This window comes from Ahaetulla prasina, chromosome 2, assembly GCF_028640845.1.
Source record: "Ahaetulla prasina isolate Xishuangbanna chromosome 2, ASM2864084v1, whole genome shotgun sequence".
Taxonomy (NCBI): domain Eukaryota; kingdom Metazoa; phylum Chordata; class Lepidosauria; order Squamata; family Colubridae; genus Ahaetulla; species Ahaetulla prasina.
The window spans coordinates 157,507,329-157,528,255 of NC_080540.1; the positions used below are offsets into that span (position 1 = coordinate 157,507,329).

Here is a 20,927-nt window from a genome sequence, read left to right on the forward strand (position 1 = left end):
AAATTTAAAACCCATTAAATTAAATTAAAATTTTAACAATCAAGCCAGTCCAGCCATGCGAAATAAATAGGTTTTAAGTTCACAAGTAAAGGTCCTAAGGTCAGGTAATTGTCAAGTCCAGGGGAAGCTCGTTCCACAGGGTAGGACCCCCCACAGAGAAGGCCCTCCCCCTGGGGGCCGCCAGCCGACATTGGCTGACGGCATCCTAAGGAGTCCCTCTCTGTGGGAACGCACCGGTCACTGGGAGGTAGAAGACGGCAGTAGACGGTCCCGTATGTATCCCGGTCCTAAGCCATGGAGCGCTTTGAAGGTGGTAAACAATAGGTAGCCAGTGCAGTCTGCGCAGGAATAGGTGTTACATGGGAGCTCCGAACCGCTCCCTCAATAACCCGCGCAGCCGCATTCTGGACTAGCTGGAGTCTCCGAGTGCTCTTCAAGGGGAGCCCCATGTAGAGAGCATTGTAGTAGTCCAAGCGAGAGGTAACGAGAGCATGAGTGACCGTGCATAGGGCATCCCGGTCCAGGAAGGGACGCAACTGGCGGATCAGGCGAACCTGATAAAAAGCTCTCCTGGAGACGGTCGTCAAATGATCTTCAAAAGACAACTGCCTATCCAGGAGCACCCCCAAGTTGCGCACCCTCTCCATCGGGGCCAACAACTCGCCCCCAACAGACAGCCGCATCTGCAGCTGACTGTACCGGGGTGCCGGCATCCACAGCCACTCCGTCTTGGAGGGATTAAGTCTGAGCCTGTTTCTCCCCATCCAGACCCGTACGGCTTCCAAACACCGGGACAGTACTTCGATAGCTTCGCTGGGGTGGCCTGGGGTGGAAAAGTACAGCTGAATATCATCAGCGTACAGTTGGTATCTCACCCCAAAGCCACTGATGATCTCACCCAGCGGCTTCATATAGATGTTGAACAGGAGAGGCGAGAGAATCGATCCCTGCGGCACCCCACACATGAGGCACCTTGGAGTCGATCTCTGCCCCCCTGTCAACATCATTTTATAAGTGATAAATCATGATCGTAGCCATAAAAATGCATTCATAAATCATAAGATACAACAGTTAGTGATAGTCATAGGATACTAAATAAGCAATCAACACAAATCTTGGTAGGAAACTTAAATAAAACAATATACAAGCAACAAAGTCATAAGTAGAAAAAGAGATAGGAAAGAGAAAAATAATAGTAATACAGTCTTACTAGTTTGACAGTGTGGGAATTAGTTCTTTAGCAGAGCGATGGCATTGGGGGGGATACTTGGTCTGTTTCATATCTAATGAAGTCTATTTAATATAAAATACTTTGTTTATATTAGCCCTCGAAGCAGCTTACTGCAATGAAATTAAAAGCAGGCCATAAACAGTTAAAATAGTTTAAATCGGGATCGTTTAAATAAAATAAAATAAACGATTAAAAAGCCTTCTCTCCAATGCTTTCCTAGTGAGGAATCCAAGGGCGGTTCTGACCGCCTTTCTTCCGCCCCCTCCTCTACACCGGCTCGAATGACATTTCCTTTACCCAATCACGTCCTGGTCTACGTCATCTCCGGATTGGCTGGCGCTAGCGAGCTCGAGGCCCCGCTGAGAGCCAGAGCGCGAGGAGGAAGGTAAGATGGCGGCGGCTGCTGCGCTGACCAAAAAAAAAAAAGAGGGCGGATTTGGGGCTCCCCCCCCCCAAGATGGCTTTTCCTCTCGCGCTTGCAAAACGGCTCCCGGGAAAAAGAAGCAGTAGGCGTGGGGGACTCGTATGTGGCCGAGGGACCAGAGTCCCCCTTGAGGGGGAAAGAGAAGCGCCTTCTCGACTGGGTTGGGGAAGGCTTCGCCCCCGCGTGTCTGAATTAAGCGAAGCGCGGAGAACAGAAAGGCGGCGGCGGGGGAGGGACTTTTAATCCCTTTTACGGTAAAAGAGGGAACATGTTTTGTATGAACTTTAAATACGTTACTGTTGGGAAGAATCCTCCGTGAGGATCCTCGCCGTTTGTATAAAGATCTGATCTGGTATTTAATTTACAGGAGCCGCAGCTGCTTAAGCGGTTAAAAAAATTTAAAAAAATAAGGGTTAATAGGGGGGAGGGGGGGGAAAGAAAGGGGAACAAGGTAATTGCCCAGCCAGTTGAGGAACTGGGACGGGGAAAAAAAGGAAAAGTCGTCGCAAGAGTCTATTTGCATTTCTTGCCTTTTTGGGGTTCTGGTCGGGGTGGTGTGAATTGTTTTAGGGTCCAGTGAATCCACGGATTGCCGGTAGTTGTATAAGTCTGAAATATAGAATCTGGTGATTCAAGATTGATCACGAGGAAAGCTTTGCTAGTCAGAAGGAAAACCGAAATAACCTTGTTGGGGGGAACAAAGGGATTTTTATAGTAGCAGAAGTGACTCTCTCTCTCTCTCTTTTTTTTTTTTTACTTATCTCAAATCTTTACTAACCTGTTTCTTACAGGCACTGGCATGAACAGAATTCGCATTCATGTTTTGCCTTCAAGTCGCGGGCAGCTCACTCCTGTGCCAAGGCCACAAGAAACCTTGTCCTGTGCCTTTGCTCACCGTCCATGCTCTCAGCCTCGTTTGGAAGGGCTCGAGTTCTGCATTAAACACATCCTTGAAGACAGGAATGCACCCTTCAAGCAGTGCAGCTATATTTCCACTAAGAATGGCAGGAGGTGCCCAAACGCAGCTCCCAAGCCGGAGAAGAAAGATGGGTATGCATTCTATACGTTCACATTATCTCTAGAGATGAGCTGAAAATTTTGTCTTCTCTCTTCCTCAGCCTTTGGAGCAGATCATAAACACTTCTTGTATCATAGATCTAATGAAAATAATAGACTATATGCATAGAATAATTGCGGAATGCCTTAAAGTTACATTCATGCAATTATATCATCCTCTGTCAAGACTGGATGCAAACCGTTTGTGTTGTGTTCACAGATTTTTTTTTATAGAACATTAACTGAAAAGAGTTGCAGGTTAACATATACAGTACAACAAGATTTCAGGTTCAATCTGGCATCTCCGAGGAAATTTGAGAAAGGATGACAGTAGGGAATGCTCTTGAAAATCAATGCCAGTCAGGAAATATGGTACTTAAATAGATGAGCCATATCTGTACTTCACATGAGGTAGCTTTCTTTGTTCTAAAGCACCGGTCCCAACCTTTGCTGTGGCGGGGAGGGGAAGAGGAGATGGTTCCATGCAAGCAGCAGGCGAGCATGCTTGCACAAATGGAGTTTTACATGCTTGTGCAGCCCAGTTCCAAATGGGTTACAGTCCAGGAGTTGGGGACTTCTGTTCTAAAGAACATTTTCATATTTTAGACTTCTCAAATAATTCCAGAGCATCTGTTGATTAAAAATAAGGAGTTGTCACATATCCATAGACAATTTTGAGATAGCTGGACAGCTGCACATATTTCCTCCCAAAACATCCAAAGTCAAGTTTGTCTTACAGACCTAGCTCAGTGCTAATCACAGGCTTAAAGATTGGTACAAAGTTAACAGTTAACTGATTAAAATGAATAATATACAAAATAGCACATTTAAATAAACTAGAGTGATTACTAAATGTTTCTACCCGATTTCTAAATTATTAAACATTTAAAAGGTCAGTCTTTGTTTTTCAAAGCCTTTGATTGGATTGCTGTGTAGAACTACTGTACAGAGATCTTTGAGAAATGCAGTGAAAGTTACAAAATGGTTTACCTGAAGCCTGGTAAATGAAGAGATTAGAAATAAAAAAAAACATTAGAGAGGAATTTAAACTGACTGCTTTCACTTGCTAGCTACAAGAAGGAAGAAAGGAAAAATATAACCAGAGTTTAAAATTCTCTTATAGCCAAGTCAATCTCTCATTCTTGAGATATGTTTCCTGACATAGTCCACCTTGAAAGGTTGACAGTTGAATCAACATTCTTTAAAAAGCTCTTTAGAAAAATATAAATGAAGCACTGTTTACAAAACAGTTATATAGACTTAGATAAAATTTTTGCACTTGTGTGGGAACAAGCACTGAGGCACTTCCGGGTTGAAAGGATTAGCCAGTGACATCACAGTTGCCTGGGTGGATGCCCAGTTGGTGCCTCCTTTCATATCCCTGGCAGGAGCTGGAGCAAAGGACGAGAGAGCTCACCCACCCTATGGCAGCACACAGTACTATGGTCTCGAACCCAGGCTTGCTAACTTCCAACCCAGCATCCTAACCACAAGAGCCACTGTGCTATTAGATGAAATAATAATTAGGGAAGATACAGGAGCATTTATTTAAATTATTAGGTTAAATTTATATTTTATACAGAATTTTAAAGCAGCATATAGAGTTTTCCCCTAGTTTTGCTGCCAACAACCATGTTTGGTAGGTTGGACCAAAAAAAACCCTCTGGAATGTGATGGTTATTTCATGGCTGAGGACAAAAGCAAAACATGAACTCTGGATTATGGAACAAAGAATGATGGATGCCATTTACCGTATTTTTCGGTATATAAGATGCACCGGAGTGTAAGACGCACCTTAATTTTGGGGGAGGAAAACAAGAAAAAAAGAATTCTGTCTCTGCCTATCAGCATCAGGATCAGCCATGTCCAGACTTCCACTTGATTTTGATAATGAGCAGCACAGTTATCTGTTTAAAACAAACCCTATAACTACATGCGTTTAACTGGAATGAGTGGGGTGGGGAATGATTTTCATGGGGGCAGAAGACGAACTTGGCATCGAAGGCTCTGCTCCCGAGATGCCCCTGTCTTCCTACCTATAGCTCTGGGGGGTGAGTGTCAGAGCACAGCCTGAGGAACAAACCTCTTCAGGATGGTCAAGGTTGGGGTAGGGAATCTGCCCAGCAGCTTCAGCAAACAAGGTGGGCCCCACAGTTCGTGGCTGGTCACCCCTCTGGCCGCCCAGCGGGCAGCTCAGGCCAAGCAATAGTCGTGATGACTTTACTCCCCAGCAACGTGAGGAGCCACTGCTGCCGCCACCACCTAAGCCCTCTCTATGCCCAAGAGCCGAGCCGAGCCGAGCGGGAGCTGTGAAACATCCCTCCTTTCCATCCACCGCTGCCCTTTGGCCCGATTCCCCAATGCAAATTTTAGAGTTGCGTTTCAGGCGGCAGCCAATTTCCCTACAATGTGCAGCAGGGAATTGGGAACCATTTTGGATTTGAGGAGGGGATCACAGCGCTGCCGCCTGAAAGTGCTTCTTCCCGTTGCACATTGCAGAGCCGTGCACCCTCATCCTCCTCAGCAGACTCACATCTTTCCTCCTGACCAGATCTGCCGCCTAAAACGCGAAGCACCTTTTTTGCCTCTGCACACCCCACTTTTGGAATCGGGAAGAGGATCGTGGGGCTGCTGCCGGAAAACACTTTCCTTTGGAATCAGGAAATCCCGGTGGCTGGAAAGGAGGGATGTTTCATGGCTCCCGCTCAGCTCGGCTCTTGGGCATAGAGAGGGCTTAGGCGGTGGCAGCAGCAGTGGCTCCTCACGTTGCTGGGGAGTGAAGTCATCGCGACCATTGCCTGGCCTGAGCTGCCTGCTGGGTGGCCAGAGGGGTGACCAGCCGTGAACTGTGGGACCCGCCTTGTTCACCGAAGCCGCCAGGCAGACCCCACCCCCCAAATGTCCTGAAGAGGTTTGTTCCTCTTCAGGACAGACTGTGCCCCGGCCCAGATCCCCGCCGCCTGGAACTGCCCGAAAATGTTAAAAGGGTGGGGGCCGGCAGGTGGGCGGGGCTATATTCAGCATATAAAACGCACCCAGATTTTCACCCTCTCTTTGGGGGTAAAAAGGTGCTTGTGCCAGTTTCATCTTTTTTCACAGCAAATTGGGATTCTTTAGGGAAAAACTGGCTGTGTCTCTGAAACTTCTTTAGCATTAAATTTCAAATCACAAGCATTTGTTTATACATTCTCCTTTACCCTTTACTCTCCACAATCATGAGGAATAAATCATAAACATTTCCATTTTAACAGTTAAAAATTTCATTAATTCACAATTTGTTTGAAACTTGCTCATTTGGAAGCTTTTATTAGTCTAATCCAATGTTAGCAATAATAGAACAGGTTCTTGAGTCATGCAACAAGAACAAGGGCCTATTGTTGGAATGTAGACACCTGCTTGATAAATGTTTATGATGTGTATGTGATTCTCAGACCTTGTTGAAATCTGGTTCCCGTCAGTACACACCTGTATTGGCCATTGGTCAAGGAAAATAGGAATCCCAATCTGTAGTGTCTGGAAAGCCACAAACATCTCAATTTCAAGTAGCACAAGTTGAATATGAAAGTACTGTATAGATTTCTGAGTTTTCAGCTTTCTTAGAAGAGGACTGGAGACTTCAATACATAGACCTTTAAGTATAATGTGTATTTTTTGAGAACTGGAGCATGTTAATAATCCAAACTGGAGACCTTTAGATGTATTGGGATTATGGAAGTGTAGACTCAAGGACACCCAGTCAGGGAAGGCTACTATAAGAAGAATGTATATCATTTTTGTTTTGAAGGAAGTATGTTTAGCAACTTGGAAAGCATTGTTTCATTGTTCCTTTTCTAATTTGTACCATATAGTGGTTCTCTTCATTTTGGTTCCTTTTTTACCAAATGCTTGAGGGCAACATCCAAATTGCCTGCTTCAGTGTTTAATCATGATTCTACATTCCACACACTCTTATGAGTGTTTTGTTTAAATGTGAACTGCCAAATGTTCTAGTCTGGTTATGGAATCCTTGCCTTTGGCCTACAGGGGAAAAGACTCCTTAAGGTTTGCTTGCTGACAACTTTAAAGGATGTTAAAGAAATGCTTTACAGCAGTAGTCCCCAACCTTACCTGCTTGGCGGCCCAGTGCAGGGTGTGTGTGCCAATGGGAAGTGGATGCAAGTGCACACAGCTCCACTGGTGAAAATGACGGGTGCACATCCCTCCACTCACATCGGTGGAGCTTTGCACATAAGTGACGGGTGGTTTCGCTTGTGCACAAAACTCCACTCACACAGGCGGCATGCAGTTGTGCTCATGCGTGAAGCTCCACTCGCGTGAATGGAGGGTGCTTGCATTGCTCCGCACACGTGAATGGAGCTTCGCACCCTCCACTCAAGTGCCCTCTGCTCACACGAGTGGAGTTTTGCATGCGAGCGCAAAGGCCCACTACTCACGAATGGAACTTCGCGCGCATGCACTTGCCTGCCACTTGTGCAGGTGGAGCTTTGCGTGCGTGTGCTTGCTTATCACTCATGCAGTTCAGTTTTGGTGACCCCTGCTTTAGAGTGAAGTGATGGCTTTCACTGAAATTCCAATAGTTCTGAAAGCCTTGAGAACACATGCAGATCCAGAGTTAGGAAGTAAGATTAACAAATAGCTGTAGCAGACACCTCCCTGCTCCCAGAGGAAAGAAAAAGTTCTCATTACTGTCTTTAAAATATAACTTTATGAGCCTTTAAAACATTTTAAACATCATTCATTTGTAATATGAACTACAGGTAGTCCTTGACTTACAGCCATAGTGGAACATGCCCATCATGATCCTAAATTATGACATCTGTAAATTGGGTAATCCACATGACTGATCCAATTTTATAACCTTTTTGTGGCAGTTGTTAAGCAAATATCTTTAAGTAACCAGTGGTTTGCTGTGGCGAACCATTGAAATAAATGGTTTTGGCAAAAATGATGTCAAACACAAGTCACATGACTGGGATGCTACAATCAGCCATGAATATGGGCTGGTTGCTGAGTGCCCAAAATGTGTTCATGTGACTGTGGGGGCCCTTGGCTGTCAGAACTAAATCATAAGTACCCCCAAGGAGATCCTTGTAACTTCAGATAGTCACAAGTCAAGGACTAGCAATAAATAGCCCTATATTACTACAAGTAGTCCTCGGCTTATGACCGCAGTTGAGCATAAAATTTATTATGTTAACTGAGAATTTGTTAAGGGAGTTTTGCCCCATTTTGTGACATTTCCTGCCACATTTGTTAAGTGAATCACTGCAGTTGTTAAGTTAACAATACAGTTGTTAAATGAATCTGGTTTCCCCATTGACTTTGGTTGTCAGAAGTTTGCCCCCCCCCCAAAATCACATGACCCTGGACACTGCAACGGTCATAAATATGAACCAGTTGCCCAAGCATCTGAATTTTGATCACATAATCATGGGGATGCTACAAAGGTGGTAACTCTGAAAAACAGTCATGTCACTTTGCAGTGCCGTTGTAACTTTGAATGGTCACTAAATGAACTGTTGTAAGTCAAAAGCTACCTGTACTATGAGAGTACAATAGTATTACTATCGCAATAGTACTACACTGTAGTGCAAAAGACTCTGTACTTTAATGAAAAAATATTTTTCTGTTAAAAGGAAATGGGTGGTAGAGGGAATCTGGTAGAGAGCTATAAGTGATTTGGGTAGAACTTAGATTGATTTTATTAAAGGGAAGAAAACAGATGAGACTGAGGTAAAGGCAGTCTAGCCTAGTAGGAAAAGGAAGCAAGAAAGCAAGAAAGCGGGACTGAGATGAGCATGTCATCAGGAGTGATTAGTGCAACATCTCCCAGACTGAGCAACTTCCAGGTATATTCACTTTATTGATTCCTACATAACAGAATAACAGAGTTGGAAGGGACCTTGGAAGTCTTCTAGTGGACCTTTCTTTAAATAATATGGAAATGTTTCTTTGTTAGCTATTTTAGAAATTGCAATGCATAACTTGCTGTTTTGCCTTTCTACCTAGTGTGTCATTCTGTGCTGAACATGCTCGGAGAAACGTGTTGGCCTTACAGGCTCAAATGAAAAAGTCTAATCCTAGCCCTGTGAGAGAGTCTCTTCTCTGTCAGCTGAGTTCCTATGCCAAGACGGAGCAGGGCTCTCAAACTGCAGAAAACAACCGCAGTGAGGGCAGTAGGATATTGGGTAAGTGGAAGAGATGATGTTATCTTAGGCATTTTTTTATTCTTCTAAAATTAGATGCAGAGGTTGAATTTTAGCTTGATCATATAGCATGATCATATTCTAACAAACCTCTTTCAATATATAGTTTAAAACAAAGCAACCTAGAGAAATGATGGAAGCAGACAAAGTTCAGTCTCACTCAGTACCAGGTTAAAATGTTTTCATTACGTGCATTTATGTTTCCCTTTACTGTTTTTTAATAATTGGTTCAGTTTAAATATCTTGAGAAGTCACAAATTTATTTTTTAGCAAAGGGCATTGACTCTGCATTCAGAAGTCGTAAAGCATACATATTTTGTTGTTTGGGTTACGTTGTTTAATTTAGGAATTGCTCTAGAGGGAAGTTACATTTAACATAATACATTTATTGATGAATCCTATAAACCGTATGGACCATTTGCAGAATAATCCGAACACTCAGAAAAATATTTTTCTGAGTAAACTGTAAAATAGAAGAATATCCTGTATCAGGATGGCATCCTGTGCCTTTGGTTTGTTTTTACAGAGATCTTAGCCTTAATTTGAGTTTTCTAAAAAGAATTTGCTTTCACTTCCCTGTAGGTAGTTGGATGAAGAATGTAAGAAATTTAAAATATTAAGTTGATAATGGATGCAGCATTTATTCATTGGTGGATAGTTAAAATTAGATGAGATGATTTGAATTTGAGAACTGGTTTATATGGTTATGGTTCATACTTTATAAGATGACCAAATAAATACGTTGATTATGGTGCTAGGTTTGTTTTCTTGCCAAATCAAGGTTATATTATGGATGTATTGGTCTGCCATTTAGGTAAATAGAAAGATGAGATTTTCCGATGATGCTCTAGTGATTGGTTTTAATGCAGTGTATATGATTAAATGAGGATTTTATGGATATCCTGCTATTGTGATTGATGGACATGCTTATATCAGCTTATAGAAGTGCATGTTCATATGAGATTTTCACTTTGGTAGCTCTGTTTTAGTTTGTATTGATGACATTACACTAATTTTACTAAAGAATGTAGACTGTCAACATATTTTTCTTTTTCCTTTTTCCAGATGAAGACAGCTGGAGTGAGGGAGACCAGGAGCCTCTTACTGTGGATCAGACATGGAGAGGTGATCCTGATAGTGAAGCAGATAGCATTGATAGTGACCAAGAGGATCCTTTAAAGTAAGTCTCTTGAGTAAGGTTGTGTGCATTACTGCTGCAGAGTTGTGCAGTAGAGCTAATTCATTTCCAAAATATATATATATATTTGAACATTATTGAGTATGAGTTTTCAAAAGCAAAGTTCTTGCTTTAACATAATCCTTCTTCCTTCAGAACAATTTGGGTCATTCTTCCTAGCATCAATTTTGACTAGTTCTCTTTAAGAGCACCAGAATAGTTGATGATGGGGTATATAGATGGGAAGCTTCAAATGTTCGTAACTACAAAGTGCAATATCCCCTCTCATTGGACCTTTTGACTGATGGTTGAAAGTTGTGGTTAGTGGCATGCAGAGGACTTAAGTTTCATCAGTCCTACTCTGTTCACAAAACCCTTGAGTCCAACCTGTATTCATAAATACATATTTTGACCGTTATGAATGAATGCAAATTAATGTTGATCATTAATCTACAACTGATGTTTTGTTTGGCTTGCCCTTCTTTTCTGAGGCACTTACGGAAAGTATTTTAGTCCATAACTTTTTCATTTATAATCTTATTTGTAGCCCCATGAAGTTTCAAATATTTCTATGTAACGTGTAGTTATTCCATATGTGTAATTTGCTATATGTTCTGGTGTGCAATTAAGCAGCAACTGGATAATGTATCAACTACATTTTATACTAACTGAAAATTATAAACAATTGTTGAGAGAAGGCCTTGTAGAATGCATTTTTGAAAGCTGTCATCTCATATTTTCTCATCCTTTAAACTACAAAAATATTTCAGATCATTACTTGTACTTAGGACAGCACCTAAACTGTAGATGTGTAGCTCCTAAGCTCTTGAGGGGTACCCCAGGAGATATTGTGTTGAACTTCCTCAAGTTAGCATTTTGGTTTCAAAATGTTTTGCATTAAATATTTCCTGCTGAAGGTCACAGGTCTTGCTGATTGATTTCTTTGCTTTTAAATAGCTTACTTTTGTTACCTGACACTGCTTTAGGTGATTCTCCATGTTAATGATTAGAGAGGATGAGTTGTGATTGGATCCTGTTTGTGCAGACATGCTGGTGTGTATACGGCTGAGGAGGTGGCACTGATCATGCGAGAAAAACTGATCCGGCTACAATCTCTGTATATTGATCAGTTCAAACGGCTTCAGCACCTTCTGAAAGAGAAGAAGCGCCGGTATTTGCACAGCCGGAAGGTGGAACATGAAGCCATAGGTAAATGGCTACAACTCTGACCATAAGCTGAAGACATCACAAAATTTGGTGTGAAATTCATTATAGCAGCTATCAGAAGCAGTTTATCAAGAGCTTAGAGCTTGGGGACTACTTTTTTTGTAGATATATCTTGATATTTTTTTTTGCCTGTTAATATTTTCTTGAAGTGGTACTTATTAAGGTAATGTTCAGATTAATTAGAAATGTTCAGCATTTGAGCATCATCTGTTCCTAAAAATAGAACTGCATTGTAGCCATGAGTGAAAGAGAGCTTCATATACCATATGTCTGAACTCAGAGATCTGTTGTATCATTAAGAAAATATTTGGCTCCTATAATTAATAAAAACTTCATTATTTCATGAATTTCATGAAGAGAAAGTGTTTGCATAAATATCACTAGTCAGTTATCCTATGAGACTAGCTAAGGAAACATTTCTTAATTGTTTCAAAAGTTATTTTAATTAGTTCTAACAAAGTGCTTTTATATATATTAACAGAGTAGTTTTTGAAATATGTGTTCTGAAAACATCATCCCAAAAGTCTTCCATGACAACACTGCTGGAAGATGGTGCTTCCTCTAGATTGCACCTTGATTCTTTTTTTACTTTTTAAAAATCTTGTGAAGTGCTACATTTATTCTCAGAGTAGTAGAACCTTACAGACATCATAGTTTTACGGAACAGGGATGGGCAGCATTTCAAGGGTTGAGGGACGCAAGACAGCCTTCCAATCTCACCAATTCTCAACCTTAAAATTTTTTCCAAAATGGGCTAGCATTAGATCCCAAAGGAACTATTTTAGGCCTTAAGGTTGAGAGGGGTGGGGGTGGGGGGAGAGTGTAATGGAATTGGGAAACTTAACATTGAAAATCACACTATTGAAATAACAATACAATGCGGAGTGAAAGGAAGCTTCAGGTTGCTCATCCCTGCAGTAGAATTATGGTGATCATTTTGTATTTCTTCTCTGAAGCAACAATCAAATCTAAGAATTGAGCTAAAGCAGTTTCTTTCCCAAAGCAGAATGAGTAAACTCCCAGAAGAACTCTTTTGATCTGTAGTAGAAGGGTATAATATTTTAATTCTACATTGAGGATGCGTTATTAATGTCTTCCAGGTAGCAGTCTCCTGACAGGCCCAGAGGGTCTTCTGTCTAAAGAACGTGAAAACTTGAAGCAGCTGAAATATTTAAGGCGTTACCGACAACGCTATGGTGTGGAGGCTCTCTTACATCGGCAGCTGAAGGAACGCAGAATGCTGGCTACAGAGGGTGCTGGCCAGCAGGTAAGTGAGTTATTTGCTTCTCTGTTTGGTCCAGGGGTGATAAAAAATTGTGTGCCTGATTATTTTATGAAAGCGAAAAATGGAAGTAACTCCTAATTTCCAGATATGTGCAAGCTGTGTGCCACGTGCAGAATTCAAAACCAAGTGTTTTCAAGGGAACATCAATTTGGGGAGAGTAAAACTCCTTCACAATGAGGCACATTTTAGCCTGCTTTTTATGCTATTAATAAGTTCAGTCTGTTGTGTGATTATGAAAACACAGGAGGAGTTGATGTGTGTATTTCAGAGGCTGATGTGTGACTGAAAGAATTCATATTAAAACAGTGGCTTCTCTAAAATACTGTCTTGTGTTTGGTTTGTACCTTCCAGGCACATACTACCCGTTCTAGCCAGAGGTGTTTGGCCTTTGTAGATGATGTTCGATGTTCCAACCAGTCTCTCCCAATGACAAGACATTGCCTTATTCGTATCCTCTTTTTCACTGGTGTTAGTATTAATACTTCTCACAATTAGACCAATTAAACACGTTTGAGTTTTTTAAAATTAATATCAATTTTTTTAACAAGATCCTTAATCTTAAAAATAAATCATTAAAAAAATTAAAAGTACCAATATCTTAAAATAGTATCAATTCTGATCACAGAATCTCTGCCATAATAACACATATTGCTGCATCCTTTGATAGGTAGAAAATACCATCATTTCCGAAACAGATAGATTACACATTTCTGACAACCATTCCTTTGAAAACTGGAATATTTCTTAATGTCATTCTTTTTGCCAGCATCCAGGTTTGTTATAAACTCAATTCCTGATAAACAGTCAAACTCCAAAGCTTTGATATGTGATTTATTTATTTATTTTTATTTATTTTTCAAATTTATATACCGCCCTATCTCCCTAAGGACTCAGGGCGGTTCACAGGCAGTTAAAATACATATAAATACAAATTAAAAAACAACAATTAAAAAACTTATTCTATTGCCGAATTTAAAAAACAATATAAATAATAAAAAAACCCTTAAAACCAATAACTTTAAAATCTAATCCAGTCCCGTGCAGATGAATAAGTGCGTTTTAAGCTCGCGACGAAAGGTTCGGAGGTCCGGAAGTTGACGAAGTCCTGGGGAGTTCGTTCCAGAGGTGGGAGCCCCACAGAGAAGGCCCTTCCCTGGGTGTCGCCAGACGGCACTGCCTAGCTGACGGCACCTGAGGAGTCCCTCTCTGTGGGAGCGCACGGGTCGGTGAGAGGTATTTGGTAGCAGTAGGCGGTCCCGTAAATAGCCCGGCCCTATGCCATGGAGCGCTTTAAAGATTGTCACCAACACCTTGAAGCGCACCCGGAAGGCCACAGGTAGCCAGTGCAGTCTGCGCAGGATAGGTGTAACACGGGAGCCCCGAGGGGCTCCCTCTATCACCCGCGCAGCCGCGTTCTGGACCAACTGAAGCCTCCGGATGCCCCTCAAGGGGAGCCCCATGTAGAGAGCATTGCAGTAATCCAGGCGAGACGTCACGAGGGCGTGAGTGACCGTGCATAAGGCATCCCGGTCTAGAAAGGGGCGCAACTGGCGCACCAGGCGAACCTGGTGGAAAGCTCTCCTGGAGACGGCCGTCAAATGGTCTTCAAAAGACAGCCGTTCATCCAGGAGAACGCCCAGATTGCGCACCCTCTCCATCGGGGCCAATGACTCGCCCCCAACAGTCAGCCGAGGACTCAGCTGACTGTACCGGGATGCCGCATCCACAGCCACTCAGTCTTGGAGGATTGAGCTTGAGCCTGTTTCTCCCCATCCAGACCCGTCGGCCTCCAAACACCGGGACAGCACTTGATAGCTTCATTGGGGTGGCCCGTGGAAAAGTACAGCTGGGTGTCATCAGCGTACAGCTGGTACCTCACACGAAGCCACTGATGATCTCACCCAGCGGCTTCATATAGATGTTGAACAGAAGGGGCGAGAGAATCGACCCCTGCGGCACCCCACAAGTGAGGCGCCTCGGGGCCGACCTCTGCCCCCCTGTCAACACCGTCTGCGGCCGGTCGGAGAGATAGGGGGAGAACCACCGATAAACGGTGCCTCCCACTCCCAATCCCCCCAACCGGCGCAGCAAGATACCATGGTCGATGGTATCGGAAGCCGCTGAGGGGTCTAATAGGACCAGGGCAGAGGAACAACCCCTATCCCTGGCCCTCCAGAGATCATCCACCAACGCGACCAAAGCCGTCTCCGTGCTGTAACCGGGCCGGAAACCGGACTGGAACGGGTCTAGATAGACAGTTTCATCCAGGTGCAGAGGAAACTGATATGCCACCATACTCTCTACAACCTTCGCCGCGAAGCGAAGGTTGGAGACCGGACGATTATTACCTAAGACAGCCGGGTCCAGGGAGGGCTTCTTGAGGAGGGGCCTCACCACTGCCTCTTTCAAGGCGGCCGGAAAGACTCCAACAAGGAGGCACTCGTAATCGCCTGGAGCCAGCCTCGTGTCACCTCCTGAGTGGCCAGCACCAGCCAGGAGGGGCACGGGTCCAGTAAACACGTGGTGGCATTCAGCCTACCCAACAACCTGTCCATGTCCTCGGGAGCCACAGGGTCAAACTCATCCCAACAAATGTCACCAAGACCACCCTCAGACGCCTCATCTGAATCGCCGCAATTTTGGTCTAGACCGTCTCGAAGCTGAACGATTTTATTGTATAGATAACCATTAAACTCCTCAGCACATTCAACATCTTTGGTACTGGATGGGGTTTTATTGGCCCAGAGAGACCCACTGCACAACGTGGGGGTCCTGCTAGACTTTCAGCTCCTGCTCAAGGAACAGGGGACAGCCATGGCTAGGAGAAAATTTGTACAGTTTTATGTTGTGCACCAGCTGTGCCCCTTCCTGGACCATGAGGCTGCACTCATCATCATTCATGCCCTGGTCACCTCCAGAATGGATCATTGCAACATGCTGTACATGGGTCTGGTCTTGGAAAGCATCCAAGAGCTTCACCTGGTGCAGAATGTGGCTGTGTGGACAGTTATTTAATTATTAATAAAATTTATCTAGCCGACCATCTCACAAGAAGTGACTTACAACATGTTACTGTGTATTACTGTGATTGATTTAAAGCTATCATCCCAGCTTCCACCAAACTCTTCACTAAAATGATTTTCCATCAAAGGTTTTTTTTCCCCAAAGTGTAAAGATCTTCATGAGTATTATCAAAACTCAATTTCTGTCCCTATATGGCCCAAAGATTTCCCACCTTTGTACTTTTCTTGGCCCTGAATCAAGGCTGGTGGCTTGCTGTAGCCTCTGGTTTCAAGCAGGAGCCGAAAGAAGTGACTTCCTATGGTCTGTTGGCTGTTCCATAGCTTCAGAATTAAACTGGAACAGTCAATTCAGTTGGAAGCAACAATAAAACTTTAAAAAATAGCAGTTAAGCCACAGCCTGAAATACAACCAAATTGTTTGGATTACTTCAGTCCCATGTCTGAATGTATATGAAAAAAGGCTCTTCTAAAAGGCTTAATGTTAACTTTTAGACCAGCAAAAAGTAATATTTAGAATTCACTATGCTATGGTATTTATTAGTCAGAAGCTTGTGGCCTGAACTAAATTCTGTTGTAAAAATGCAATTTTTTGCAGGAAATTACATTTTCAGTTATGTATAAATGTTGCTATTAAAAATTCAATGTTTGTGTAGTTTAGATACCTATTTTTATTTTGAAGTTACAGTACAGAATCAGTCCACTAGTATAGAACAATACCCCAGTTCTAAATCAAAAGTTGATTTTTATTATTGGTTAACAGATTATGCTAATATATACAGAGCTCATATTTAACTCCAGTATTTTCTAACACATACAAGATTATCCAAGGAAAAAAGTAAGTTCCCCTTTATTTCCTTAGTTTACATATTGTACGTTTTCAAGGTCAGATGACTTGCTTAAAGGTCTACTTTTTATACCTGCTATGCACTGCACATTTTGCCAAATTTCCTTGACTGCATTGTCAGATATTTGCCAGGACACCAATCAACTCCTATTTAAATTGTGCCAAGGGTCAGAAGAAGCACCCTGTAGCAAACCAGTGCCTGTAAACCTTTCTGAAAATCCCTGCTGCCCACTCCATCTACAGCTACCACCTCAGATGTATATTCCTGAACAGGTACTGTGTGTTCCTGAGGAACTGGAAACCGCTTCCACGGATCTCTACTTGAGTGCAGCTGAACTCTGCCCCACAGAGAGTTTGCCGCTGGAGTTCAGTGATGTAAGTATCTTATGAGGCAATGCAGAAGACCCTATGATCTTTGAGCTGGGCATGAGCCTACGTATGAAAGGATATAGGGAAAATGCAAATACAGTACTTATACCAAACTTTATGATGTAAGAGAGACTGAAAGCAAAAGAGAAGTAAACAATTAAGAAAAGTAAGATAATCAGTTACAGAATGAAATAGTCATTTTTCTATTCATGCAATGTGTAAAATACCAACAGGAGAAGACGACTATACTCTCAGGGTGTGTAACATGGCTTTATGAATATATGGTTCAGTTCTTAATAATTTTCATAGGCAGTGAAAGTTAAGTGTTTCTAATGCTAATTGTACAACAATGGGTAGGCCACTTACTATCACATTCCTTTCCCCTTTACAATTCTTTAAAATGAAATTATTTGACTTATAATGGTATTCAGTTGGTGAGGGCTGGAAAGTTTGCACTGGATATTTTGGAATGTCTTTGAAAAATGAGATTGTTAAAATTTGTATCTTGGAATTCTTAAAACCTTTTTCTACTCTGTCCACAAAAGAGTGCATTTTTATTATGGGTAGTCCTTGACTTATGACCACAATTGAGCCCAAAATTTCTGTTGCTAAGCAAGATAGTTGGGTGAATTTTGCCTCATTTTATGACTTTTTTTGCCACAACTGAATCATTGCAGTTGTTAAGTTAGTACATGGTTGTTAAGTAAATCGGGTTCCCCATTGACTTGGTCATAAAGTAGTAGAAAGTGATCACATGACCCTGGGACACTGCAATTGTTATAAATAATGAGTGTTGCTGATCTTCTGAATTTTTTCACATGACCATGGGAATGTTGCAACAATTGTGTGAAAAACAGTCATAAGTTGCTTTTTTCAGTGCTTCAGTCAGTCAGTAAATGAACTATTGTAAGTCGAGGACTACTTGTAGTTTTTAATACAGTGCTTTGTATTAATCCTAATAGGAAAATAATTATCATCTGCCCAGTCATTTAAAAAATCTTCCTAAGTATTTTGTATTTTCGAGGCAATCTTCTGGAGTGCGTATTTTTTATTAAAATTCATTTCATTATAATCAGTAGATGCATCTGGCATCTGTATAACTTGGAAAGTCTTGCTCAACAAACTGGCTACTCTGGATCTATAAATGCCCTCTTTTAATTTCATACCACTTTTTTAAAATAGAGAAACAGGCATACCCTCTAAGACAGCAAGCTCACCCAGCAAACCTACCTGTATTAACAGAATGTAGGTAGTCCTCAGTTTACAAGCACAATAAAACCCACAATTTCTGCCGCTAAGCAAGGCAATTGTTAAATGATTAATTTTGCACTATTTTGCAACATTTTTGCCAGAGTTAAGTGAAGCACTGCAGTTGTTAAGTGAATCATGCGATCATTAAGCAAATCTGACTTCCCCCATTGACCCTGCTTGTTGGAAGCCAGCTGGGAAGGTTACAGAGACTGATCACGTGATCCTGGGACAGTGCAACTGTCATAAATACATGCCGGTTGCCTAGCATCCAAATTTTGACCATGGGGATGGTACAACAGTCATAAATGTTAAAACCAGTCGTAAGTCACTTTTTTCAGTGCTGTTGTAACTTTGAATTGTTGCTAAACAAATGGTTGTAAGTTGAGGACTATTCTAAATGAAATGAAGCTTAGACTGCCAAAAGTTTTTTTTTCATCCTTTTTAATTAAAAAGAGGCTGATTTTTATGCCTTCCTATGGTGTAATTTACACACAAAAATTGGTTGGGAGGGAGGAAAAACCTAGTGGCCGGCACTGTGTTCCCCCAACCCCAAATGGTCTTCTTTGTTGTTCTCTGATAGGACTTGGATGTTGTTGGAGATGGTATGCAGTGTCCCCCTTCTCCTCTGCTTGCTGATGCTTCTGCTGCCCTTGAGAACCAACTGAGCAAAAATGTGGCTGAAGCTCCCATAATTGTATGCTCAGATGAAGAATCTGTTCGACAAGGACTTCCAACACAGGCAGGAAGGGGAAGTTTTCCCAGACAAATTACACTCCTTGCGTCGGAACCTCCACAAGAGCCATCAGCGCAGGTACTGTGCTAAGTTTAGAGGATTTCCTCTGGTGGGCTTCTTTTGTTTTAGGGGTAGCTAGTTGCCAAGTGTTCCTGTTAGAACAGCCTATTCTACAAAGGCCTTGAAAAGAATCAGCCAGCCTTTTCATATACACAGGCGGACCATAAAGAAAATGAGGAGCCAGTTTTGTTTGTCAAGGGGATTAGCCATCTGCTCACTGCATGGGTTAGGGGAAAGTTTGAGGAAAGGATCATTATCTCCCCCTTCTCCCTCCCCCCCAAAAAAACAGCACAGCTGGTCGGTAGTAGTATTGGGAGGGTTAAGAACTGGCAGGTGGTGGAAGCCTTTGAATTGCCAGAGTTTCAGTTGGTAAACATTCAAGCAATTTCTCTTGAAATGTCTTCCTCAGCTGCTTTATTTGTTGACTTGCTTAGAATATGGACAAATTTTGCACACAGAATTGTGTATCTGTGAATTCTCCTTATTTTCATAACATCCAGAAAGAAAAATCATCTTATTGATATCTGGTTGAATTATTTTTTTTAGTTGGCTAATGTATTAATATGATTGCAATTTGTATTATTGTTATAAAAATTACAGGATCAATTATCTATCTCTATTAGAATACGCATCATCTTGTGACAAGTGGATCAAAGTTGGAGGACGATAAGAAAGACGAACCTGCAACCAATGGGAATTCAGAACTATCAGCTATCAACTGAGATGGGGAAAAAAAACTGTCTGCTGTCCGATAAAGCATCTGCTGCTGCTCTTGAACTCCTTTTGGCTTCCAGTGTTTTGCCAGCTCTCTATTAAATCTCGCCCAGATTTAATATCTATCTGGAAAACCATGTGAGAGGCAGCTTTAGCATGTTTGACTGACTTCTTTCAGATCTCATTTCAGGGAATGCCTTTTGGTTTCTGGTATAAGTGGAGAGAAAAATATAGGAAATCTTAATGTTCAATTAATACAAAAAGCAAAAGCCTCTGCCTTATTCATAGTCATAGGCCCTGATAAGAGGAAATGGCTTAAGATATTTTCCATAGATGAATTATTGGGAGTGTATTTGAAGTCACAGGCTGAGCCATGCTAAAAGCAGAGCTTTTTATTATCTGTACTGTACACTAGCCTGTTGATGTATAATGTGCACATAGCTGGATTTTTTTTTCTCTTTTCCTTTAGCACTGAAGCCCGTATAAGCAATTTTCCACTTCTACATTATAATGTGTATAAATCCCTTGTAGTATAAGAATAAAAATACTGGATACATTTTATAGCTTGCTCTTCTAATTGTGTGAATGTAATTAGTTTCTTTGCCAAACTCTAGAGAGAAGAAATTGCAGAGCCAATTAAAAAATGATTATTTGGCCTCCTGAGTAGAAACAGGAACGAGAAAGCAAACAAAACACTATGTATCTTGCATTGGAACCCAAGGACCAAAAGGCAGATGAATATAATTTCCTTGTTCACTTTCGATGCAAACTTTTAAAACATGTCAAATTTTACCAATATTACTGATATTCTCCATTTTGTTATATCCAATATAGAGCAACATTTAGATTGTGATGAAGGGCACTGATAGAGAATCAACAGAGTTCCCTCAAAGTGTTGGTTCTATGCCTTCATATCCGAAATCTTATATTTGTTCCTCTGCCTTCAAATAGAAGCCAATGTTACAAACAACTGTAAAAAAAAATTGGGTTTTTTCCCTGAATGAATACTGTGCAAAATGGCTCACATTCAAACTTTTGATTCCAATTCAAAATGGAATCTGGTTACATCTATAGGTAGTTCTCAACTTAAAACCATATCTGAGATGGGAATCCATCGCTAGGCTCCATTGCTAAGTTATGCAGTTGCAAAGCAGAATGTCACATGCCTGCATCACTTAGCAATGGCAATCCTAGTTCTACCCAATACTGTCATTAACCAAATTTGGACAGTTGTTAGCTGATGATCACCCACCCCAAGCCATTGTGGGCTTGGTCCCTCCTCTCCTAGTCATGACCCTCGGTAAGATACAGGACTGCCTCCAACTCC

General features: G+C 41.8%; 2 protein-coding genes and 1 non-coding gene across 4 annotated transcripts in view; all 3 read left to right on the plus strand.

The window, feature by feature from the left end:
• The window catches only part of CCNT1 (cyclin T1), a 28,160-nt gene extending 26,572 nt beyond the window's left edge, over positions 1–1,588 (plus strand). The window contains exon 11 of the transcript XR_009153971.1: positions 1,452–1,588. The gene's annotated coding sequence lies outside the window, so the exon portion shown is untranslated. The remainder of the gene's footprint in view (positions 1–1,451) is intronic.
• Positions 1,478–19,686, plus strand: KANSL2 (KAT8 regulatory NSL complex subunit 2). Of its 2 annotated transcripts, none has more exons than XM_058174047.1 (10): positions 1,478–1,616; positions 2,447–2,705; positions 8,721–8,899; positions 9,983–10,097; positions 11,140–11,303; positions 12,422–12,588; positions 12,958–13,054; positions 16,595–16,848; positions 18,674–18,904; positions 19,510–19,686. In XM_058174047.1, the coding sequence occupies exons 2-10, from the start codon at positions 2,455–2,457 to the stop codon at positions 19,606–19,608; spliced, it is 1,557 nt and encodes a 518-aa protein (XP_058030030.1). In that variant the 5' UTR covers positions 1,478–1,616; positions 2,447–2,454; the 3' UTR covers positions 19,609–19,686. The 2 variants fall into 2 exon arrangements, with proteins under 2 accessions (XP_058030030.1, XP_058030031.1); XM_058174048.1 differs by lacking the exon at positions 1,478–1,616 and adding an exon at positions 1,639–1,909.
• Positions 15,855–15,996, plus strand: LOC131193783 (small nucleolar RNA SNORA2/SNORA34 family). The gene has a single exon (XR_009154034.1). It is a non-coding gene; the product is annotated as a small nucleolar RNA SNORA2/SNORA34 family (small nucleolar RNA).
• Positions 19,687–20,927: the final 1,241 nt, after the last annotated feature.

Excerpts from the sequence above, each read along its gene's own strand:
- KANSL2 (XM_058174047.1), top strand. The coding sequence starts at position 2,455 with ATGAACAGAATTCGCATTCATGTTTTGCCTTCAAGTCGCGGGCAGCTC. Across the intron at positions 12,589-12,957 it reads CAGAGGGTGCTGGCCAGCAG|GCACATACTACCCGTTCTAG; the intron begins GTAAGTGAGTTA and ends TGTACCTTCCAG. Across the intron at positions 13,055-16,594 it reads GACAAGACATTGCCTTATTC|ATATTTGCCAGGACACCAAT; the intron begins GTATCCTCTTTT and ends CTGCATTGTCAG.